The following is a 9,940-nucleotide window of genomic DNA, read 5'->3' as shown; positions in this document are numbered from 1 at the left end:
GAGTGCTATGGTTATATTGCTCTACTTGATATATATATATATATATATATATATATATATATATATATATATATATATATATATATATATATATATATATATATATATATATATATATATATATATATATATATATGTGTGTGTGTGTGTATGTATATATACTACCGCTTGAGTAATTGGGTTCTTTGACTTGCAGAACAGTACTACATTGGATCCCTCTCTTTGGTTAAGGCTCATTTTTTCTTTGCCTATTCTTTAAACATACTCCTTTGGCCTCGTACACCTGTCAACACTGAGATCACCAAGTAATTTTTCTTCGCTCAAGGGGTTAACTACTGCCATGTAATTGTTCAGCGGCTACTTTCCTTCCAGAATGGATAGAAGAGACTCTTTATTTATGGTGATCAGCTCTTCTAATCGAAGTACACTCCAAAATCAAACTATTGTTCTCTAATCTTGGGTAGTGCCATAGCTTCTGTACCATGGTCTTCCACTGTCTTGTGGGTAGAGTTCTCTTGCATGTGAGTACACTCGGGCACACTATTCTATATCACTTCTCTGCCTTTTGTTTTATCCAGTTTTTAGAGTGTATTTATGAAAAATCTATTTCAATGTTGTTACTGTTCTTCAAATATTTTATTTCAATTTTTCATTGCTTTTCATATTTGCTTTTTTTTTTTCCTTTCTTCACTGATCTACTTTTCCCTGTTGGAGCTCTTGGACTTATAGTGTCCTGCTTTCCCAACTAGAGTTGTAGCTTAGCTAGTAATAATAATAATAATAATAATAATGATAATAATAATAATAATAATAATAATAATAATATGGGTGTACATACTGTATATATAAAATATATATATATATATATATATATATATATATATACATACAGTATATGTATATAATATAAATGTGCATAAATGTGTGTACAGTATGCCTGCGTGAATCACTGCCAATACTGTATTGGGAAGAAGTTCCCATCGATTATTCCACGCCTGAGATACCTGTCTTCACCTTGGAATTAACCAGCGTAACCCCGTCTATTTGATGATTTCTGTTTATAATTGAATGGAAACTCTTCAGGGGGGATTTCTTTAATAAGGACAAAAAGACTGATAAATGTCGTTGTTTCTGTGTGAAATTGTGAAATATTGAAATATTGGAACTTTATAGGTCTTTTTCCAAGTGTATTTATGACAGCCTAAAGACCATTATTTGACCTGAGTTGACTACATTTATGATCAATTATTCATCAAAGAGTATTTTCTATCATATTTTATATTTCATCAAATAAAAAATTTTCATTAACGCAGTAAAATTATCAAAGGGAGTTTTCAACATGAAATGTGTTGATGTGATACCAGTATTCTTAGAGGTTATGGGGTTGAGGATACGTAACTTCCGTGAGTCATAAAGCAAGTCTGCTCTCTAACGCAGTGGTGCCAGATGTGGGGATTTATCCCTAGATTTGGGTATTTATCCTTACATTAGGGAATTTATCGTTAGATTTTGGGATGACTGGTGACGATATTCTGTACATATTTCTATGAAGAAGAAACAGAGATGAGTAAACTTTTATATTGTTGCAATTAGTTTACTTACAATTACATGAAGTAAAGTGAGTAATTTCTATATTAGAAGAAATATATTTCTGGAAATGGGGATTTTTGGGTGGTTTTGGGGATTTTTTTATCACGAGTTTTAGGGATTTTTAGACTAACCCATCTGGCAACACTGCTCTAACGGTTCAAACCCAGTCCTGTGCGGTCCCTACCAACAAATTGGCGTGGAAAAAGGTTTAGTGAACTTGGATTAAACCAAAACACTAGGGTATGGAACCTAGGAAGATTATGGATAATTATTTCCACTTTCAAGTGAAACAGTTCGAAGATATTATTTTAAAAAGGATAGGATAGGCCTATTGCGGGAAAGGAACTGAGATTATTTGGATAGTATAATTTAACTGCCATGGCGTTGTTTGAATATTTTGGGTGATTTTCTTCTATTAATAATGATAAATACATTCAGTAGCTTTATTGTTCGGTAGTCTTAAGTAGCTGCTGAGAATCTCCTTGTTACAATAATCAGTATTATTATTATTATTATTATTATTATTATTATTATAAGCTAAGCTACAATTCTAGTTGGAAAAGCCGGATGCTAGAAGCTCTAGGGATTTAGCAGGGAAAATAGCCCAACAAGGAAAAGAAATAAGAAAATGAATAAACTATATACTAGAAGTAATGAATAAGAAAATTAGAATATCCTAAGATTAGGAACAACACTTAAATAGATCTGTAAGAATTAACAACACTTGTATCAAAATTGAAATAAGGGAAACCAAAACTTGAAATATCTTCCTAACTAACCTCTTGAGTTCACTTTCTCATCCAACCCATTTTCATGGATGCCTGAAGGAAAATCAGGTCCGTGGAACTTAAGAAGTTTGAACCTGGTGTAAAGGTGGACATAAATCTCGTTCTGTATTTATATGTTACTTATTCGATTAAAATTCTCATTTATCATAATATATTTGTGTATTTCTCATTTTCTATAATTTGTTTTTTACTTTTCCGTTTATTTGCTACTTTTCTTGGTGCCCTTGGTCTCGTAAAATTGTTTTTGCAATTAGAGTGCTTAATAATAATAATAATAATAATAATAATAATGATAATAATAATAATAATAATAATAATAATAATAATAATAATAATAATAATAATAATAGTAATGATGATGATAATAATAATAAAAATAATGAATGGTAACATATTAGATTATATGCAAAAACAACTATTTATTCATATAATTAGTTTAATTGATTTGTATATTCTGAGGAGAGTATCAACACAGAAGTGCGGTGAATCTGCAACATTTGACGATATCTACAGAGCAAATCTATAGATACAATAGATAACCATAAATTGTAAATAACGTCACCCATACAACACAGGGCCAAAATGAAATGCCATTAGGGGGCACAACGAATTATGTAAGAGGACTGAAGATCCTTACAGAAAGTGATAAAAGTTAACCTGAACGCCCATTCTAAAATGCAAAGCAAGGAAACTGAACGAATTTCTCATAATGCGCAGCACAAGAGTCGAGAGATGTTCAGGATGAAATCGGTCCTCATGATGAGTCTGATAAAGAAACTAAGTAAACCCAATGTTTTTCCCCTCCTTGATCGATTGCCTTGTTGTCTTAAAGCTTGCAAGCTCTTCTCCCTTGAGTAGGTAAAAACCCTGTGTACGTGACAATGGTCGAGATTAGGAATATGACTATTGACCTCTCAACATTGGAGCTATTTTTAACACTGATAAACAAGATGGTCCGCCTATAAAGCAACAGTCCACCCCGGTTCTCTCATTGACTTTGCAACTCTTCCACTGACAAGTGACTGAGGCTCATTATTACTAAGATCACATGTAAGTCAGTTACATTAATTAATGACTTAGTATTTTCTCATTTGAAGATTTAAAATATTCATACAAGCCTTTCTAAAATTAATTGAGAGCTTCTATCTCAAAGCGTTTTTCTGGCTACATAAATCAACCTGGTCATTTAAAATAATACGTTGTTGATAAGTTTCTTTTTTATAAGTGATAACAAAATTCTTCAAACTGGTTAGGTTATATTGTTCAGGATGGGTTGATAAAGGCAAAGTTTCACATACCACCAATATACCTGAGAAAGATACTATAGAGTAGTACCAGAAGCTGAATACCTCTAAATTTAAGTGTAACCACAATTAAAGCTATTCAAAAATTGACTTATTAACTAACGAAGATGTCTCACATTGCACAGAAAAACCGAAATCATGGCTTCCCGAGCTTGCTTCCGCGCAACCCGTTTCCTGACCTCACTGCGGACCACAGGCCCACTCAAACCACCAGCAACCCAGACTGTTCAACATCGCACTTTACGAAGCTTTCCCGGTCTCTTTGGCGCACAGGCGGTAAGTACTGTATATTTGTTGAATGCTAATTCATCATCATCTTCTCCTACGCCTATTGAAGCAAAGGGCCTCGGTTAAATTTAGCCAGTCGTCTCTATTGTGAGCTTTTAAAATAAATACTTCTCCGTTCATCATTTCTTACTTCATGCTGCATAGTCCTCAGCCATGTAAGTCTAGGTCTTCCAACTCTTCTAGTACCTTGTGGAGCACAGCTAAACGTTTGTTGAACTAATCTCTCTTGAGGAATGCAAAGAGCACGTCCAAACCATTTCCATCTACCCCTCACCAAGATCTCATCCACTTATGGCACTAGAGTAATCTCTCTCAAAGTTTCATTTCTAATCCTGTCCTGCCATTTAAATCCCAATACACTCTAGAACTGCTAATTTTCTATTACCGATCCGGTCCAATCCTTCTCCACCATCTCCGACTGATCTACGCATTACAAAATCCATGAGGAGGATAAACAACATAGCCTAGGTGACAACACACTCCCTTGGAATACACCGTTCACTGGAAATTCATTTGATAGGACTCCATTAACTTCAATTTTATACTTGCAATGCTCAAGAACAGACTTAAATTCACATATTTAAGAGGAATTCCATAATAACGCAGGGCTCTGTGGCCGGTGCACATTCTCAAAGGCTTTTTCATAGTCCACAAATGCTATCAAAAGTGGATTTCTATAATCTACATATTGCTGTATAACATGTCTCAAAATTAAAATTTGGTCAGTACAACTACTTTTTCTAAATCCTGCTTGTTCATCTCTCAGCTTTTCATCTATGTTTCTCTCTAGTCTCTTTAGAATAATCATACTATATATCATCATAACTGACGTATGTGTGATGCCTCTGTCATTATTGTAATCAGTCAAGTCTCCTCTTTATGCCATTTTCACTAATACTCCTAACGCCCATTCATCAGGTTTTGCACCTTCATACCACATTCTACAAAATAATATTGTAAGTATTCTGGGAGTCACTTCATTTTCAGCCAGTATCATCTCAGCTGTTATTCCATTATATCAAGGGGCTTTCTATCTGGAGTTTTTTAAGGATAGATTTGAGTTTAAGCACACTGAAATCATTCATGGGCACTTTAAGGTCTTCATCAGCTTCAGGTATCTCAATCAAATTATTCCCTTCGTATCTCCTATTCAAAACCTTACTAAAGTGTTCCATCCAATGTTGCCTTTCTTCATCTTTTGTTGTTATAAAGATCCATCTCTCTTTTTGATGAATATATGCTTCTGTTTCTTTGTCCCTGTAGAGATATCATTGATAATTCTATGAGCAATTCTTACAACAAAGCCACTGCCTGAATTCATAGCTTTGTCAGCCAGATGTGCTTTACTGTCTAAATTTTCTCCCCAGTCATTCCTAGCTTTTCTTTTGACCTCAATAACAACATTGGGATACATAGGATGCTATACCTTGTAATTTTCATTACGTCCTCGAACATTTTCAACAGTCAATTTCTGCCTTTGTCTCCTTTTTATAGTATCCCAAGTATCAATTGATATCCAAGGCTTTCTTGTAAATATGTATCACAAAACTTCACTATCAACTGACTGACATATGTTCTAAATATCACACCGTTCTTTGTTAATTGACTAATGTTTTTTACATCATTATTAGTTTTATTACTAGTTAAGCTACAACCCTAGTTGAAAAAGCCAGAAGCTAGAAACCCAAGGACTCAAACAGGGAAAAGTAGCCCAGTGAGGAAAGGAAATAAGTAAATAAACTACAAGAAAAATAATGAACACTCAAAATAAGATATTCTATGAACAGCAAAAACGTTAAAATAGATCAAGCATATATAAACTTTACAAAAGAGACTGTCATTCTGTTCAATATAAAAACATTCGCTGCAAGTTTGAACTTTTGAAGTCAACTCTTAAAAACGATGTCTTTCTTACACAGGTAAAAGCGAAGATGGACGCAGAGGAAACCAATACATATTTGGGGGATTTCGAGGAGTCGTTCCAGAGATGGCAAGAAGAGGCACAGATGCTGAGAGACATTCGTCTGCTGCCAGAGGATCTGGAACTCTCCAAAATAATAGAAGAAGCCTCCAAAGAGCAATTACTAAATATTCTGGAGTTAGTTGCAGACGAAAGCCTAGATATTCGACAAGGATGGATTGTGTTGGCCAACCATTAAATTTCGATGTCATTAATATCAATGGATCTTCCGGGTAGAGCGTCTTTGGTACATAGTATATTTTGTCATTTTCTATTTAGTCTGTTATTTGTAATGAGACGATTTTATCAAGGCAAAATCCTCTGCATTTACACTAACATGACTTGTGCCATGTATAATCATGGGATTTCTTCAATGGTGTTTTGAAATAGCACCTAAAGAAATTCCTCTTATATTGATCACTACAATAGTTTTATTCTAGGTAAAACTGATCAAATCTGACGAAAGTATCACAAACACTTTATATATTGTTACTGACAAATCTCTTGACCTAAGTTTTACTTTACGGTCAAGAATTATTTCTACATACTTTAGAATTAGGCTAAGGCGGGATAAACTTCCTCTCTAATCACTTCAGCTGCCACATGTTTCGAGGCAGGCTGTTAGAAAGCTTAACGATCTTCTATTCGTTTCCCGAGAAGAAACTAGGAAGAGAATATAATGATAGGCTTAAATGATAGGTAGATAATACATCTCTCACTATAAACTCATGTATTTCTACATATTTTTGTACGTATCGTCCTGACATAACTTTTGTAAAGATATATTTTTGTATGTATCGTCTTGACTTCTATTGGTATTTTATACCACAAACGATTATATTTGTAGCAATAAAATAAAAGTATATTGAATATAAATGGATTTTTCTTTGCTAAATATTTCCAGCTTCCTATACTTAGCTATTAATTACCAAATCAGTTGAACATTATTGTAGTAATCACGAAAAAAATAAGTTTATGATTTCACTGACATTTGCGAGGTCTAAAAAGACTTAATTATTTTTTTTTTAATTTATTTAAATAAGAAGTCAATTATTATTATTATTATTATTATAATTATTATCATCATCATTATTATTATCATTAATTATTAAGCTATAACCCTAGTTAGAAAAGCAGGATGTTGTAAGCCGAGGGGCTCCAACAGGGAAAATAGCCCAGTGAGGAAAGGCAACATGGAAAAATAAAATATTTTAAGAACGGTATCATTAAAACAAATATTTCCTATAAAAACTAACAAAACAAGAGGAAGAGAAATAAGATAGAATAGTGTGCCCGAGTGTACCCTCGAGCAAAAGAACTCTGACCCAAGACAGTGGAGGACTATGGTACAGAGGCTATGATACTACCCAAGACTAGCGAACAATGATTTGAATTAGGAGTGTCCTTCTCCTAGAAGAGCTGCTTACCATAGCTAAAGAGTCTCTTCTACCCTTACCAAGAGGAAAGTGGCCACTGAACAATTACAGTAACCTCTTAGGTGAGGGAAATTTGCTTGGTAATCTTTTGTTGTCAGGTGTATGAGGAAAGAGGATATGTAAAGAATGGGCAGACTATTCGGTGTGTGTGGGTGTAGGCAAAGGGAAAATGGACCGTAACCAGAGAGAAGGATCCAATGTAGTACTGTCTGACCCGTCAAAGGAGCAAAGTAATCATAAGAAAAACAAAAAAAGTTTCAGGGTTTTACTGACATTTGCCGGGGATCTAAACAAGAAATAGTTATTCTTGAAATTTGAATAATTAAGAAGTCAGTTTTACCTTATTCTGTAATCATAGAAAAAAATTAGAAAATGGGTTTCAGGTTTTCACTAACCGTTGCCAGAGTTCTAAAAAACAAATAATTATTCTTGAAATTTATTTATTAATAAGTCTGTTGTACATTATTACAGTAACCATGAAAGAAATAAATAAACATGTTTAAGGTATTCACGGACATTTGTCAGGAGTCTAAAATATAAGTAATTATTCTTAAAATTGAATCAATTAGGAAGTCAGTGGTAAATTATTGCAATAATCAAGGACAAAGAAGTAAATATATGGTTCAGGTTTTAACTGAAATTTTCCAGAGGTGTTAGATATATATATATATATATATATATATATATATATATATATATATATATATATATATATATATATGTGTGTGTGTGTGTGTGTGTGTACACAAATATACAACACAAAATGCTGCCAAATCTAGTCGACTGCAGGACAAAGGCCTTATAATGTTTATACATTATATATATATATATATATATATATATATATATATATATATATATATATATATATATACACATATATGTATGTATGTATGTGGGTATGTATGTATATACACACACTGTATGGTATATGTAGGCCTACATAAGATAGTAAAAGTAAGCAGTCAACTTGAGCTCAATGAAACCTGCAAAACGCACACACACACACACACACACACACACACACACACATATATATATATATATATATATATATATATATATATATATATATATATATATATATATATATATATATATAAGTATATATATATATATATATATATATATATATATATATATATATATGTGTATACATATATACACTTATATATACATATACACACATACATATATATATATATATATATATATATATATATATATATATATATATATATATATATACGCACACATAAAAGTTAGTGAGAGTTTGTCTCTCTAAGTGTTTACTCTTTAATCTTGACTACACTGAACGTGTGTTGGTGCAGCCAAAGGCAGCATAAAACTGCAGCAAACTAACAATAAACAATGGTGAGAACTAGATTTCTACCGAGCTACCTTGATGATTTACCAGGGTAAGATGGCTGTCGTCTACACCAAGGTCTTACTCTACGAACATTGTTCTACACGTTTGCTGGCTCAGTTCATGCGACATCTATTGTATGATATCTATGGAGACCGATCAGAAAAAAAAATATGAAATAAAAAATCCCAAGGAATAATGAAGAGTATCGTGTTTGAGCAGGGTTTGAACTCCCATCACGCGGATTGTGAGAGAGAGGGGCACTTTCAAATCGGAACCTGACACCTTTTTCAAATTCATTATATAATATTGGGTTTTAAGGAAAAGAAGCAAGTTTGCATAATACTCCTCCTTTGCAAAGTGTAATTATCCTTTGCCTTGTTTTTTCTAATGAGCCACTGCTTATCAGATATACCGGTTATTTTTCTTTAGTGACACACGCACATCAATCATGTTTGATATATAACCGATGGGAATTTACCCTGGATATTAGTGCGATAACCACGAACTAGTTGTTATTGGTTAAAAACCTTTCGCAGGCGTTCGAAATTCAATGATACATAATTATATGATTTTAAATTATTTCAAATTAATTAATATCTTTCCTACATGAATAATCATTATTTTACGAAACGACTCCTTGCTTCTTAATTAATAAAGATTTCGAGCTTTAATAAGTTTAGAATTGCACAATGATGACAATTATCTCTTTTATATCACAGTAGCTATAAATAACATCGACATCTTAAATGACGTTAAACAAATAACTTCAGAAATTTTCAAGATATGAAAAATGGAACTGCGAATAGCATTTGGCTATAACATTTCCAAGAATAAGTTCTGTGCTATTACAAGACAAAAACTCAATCATTGCTCTTTCGTTTCCGTTCAACTTCTAAAAAAAAGGACAATAATTTACAACTTCATCCTATTATATTAATAACTTGTTTAACCGAAAGAAAAGCTAAGAATAAATAAACCACATGAGTATATTTTTTCATACTATTCTGCTGATATCCTGTGGACTCATTATATATCGAAAACAGACCTCTCAGTCGACATCCACAAATAGCGTGATAGTGATAAGCTTTTATTTTCAGCCTCATTCGTTTTTATCTTGCTCGTGATTTTAAGGTAACATTGTTTATCTATTCCACGTCACTCTCGGTCGATAAAATCTAGGCAATCTAAGCATAATTTTACTTCGC

General features: G+C 32.7%; 1 protein-coding gene across 1 annotated transcript; it reads left to right on the top strand.

Annotated features, from left to right (window-relative positions):
- Positions 1–3,280: 3,280 nt before the first annotated feature.
- LOC137615310 (uncharacterized) lies at positions 3,281–6,806 on the top strand. Its single transcript, XM_068345066.1, has 3 exons — positions 3,281–3,428; positions 3,808–3,958; positions 5,890–6,806. The coding sequence occupies exons 2-3, from the start codon at positions 3,821–3,823 to the stop codon at positions 6,127–6,129; spliced, it is 378 nt and encodes a 125-aa protein (XP_068201167.1). The 5' UTR covers positions 3,281–3,428; positions 3,808–3,820; the 3' UTR covers positions 6,130–6,806.
- The last annotated feature ends 3,134 nt before the right edge of the window (positions 6,807–9,940 follow it).

Source organism: Palaemon carinicauda, chromosome 21 (assembly GCF_036898095.1).
Source record: "Palaemon carinicauda isolate YSFRI2023 chromosome 21, ASM3689809v2, whole genome shotgun sequence".
Classification (NCBI taxonomy): domain Eukaryota; kingdom Metazoa; phylum Arthropoda; class Malacostraca; order Decapoda; family Palaemonidae; genus Palaemon; species Palaemon carinicauda.
Note: the sequence above shows the minus strand (reverse complement) of the source record. Positions and strands in the feature narration are given on the sequence as shown.

Excerpts from the sequence above, each read along its gene's own strand:
- LOC137615310 (XM_068345066.1), top strand. The coding sequence starts at position 3,821 with ATGGCTTCCCGAGCTTGCTTCCGCGCAACCCGTTTCCTGACCTCACTG. Across the intron at positions 3,959-5,889 it reads GTCTCTTTGGCGCACAGGCG|GTAAAAGCGAAGATGGACGC; the intron begins GTAAGTACTGTA and ends TTTCTTACACAG.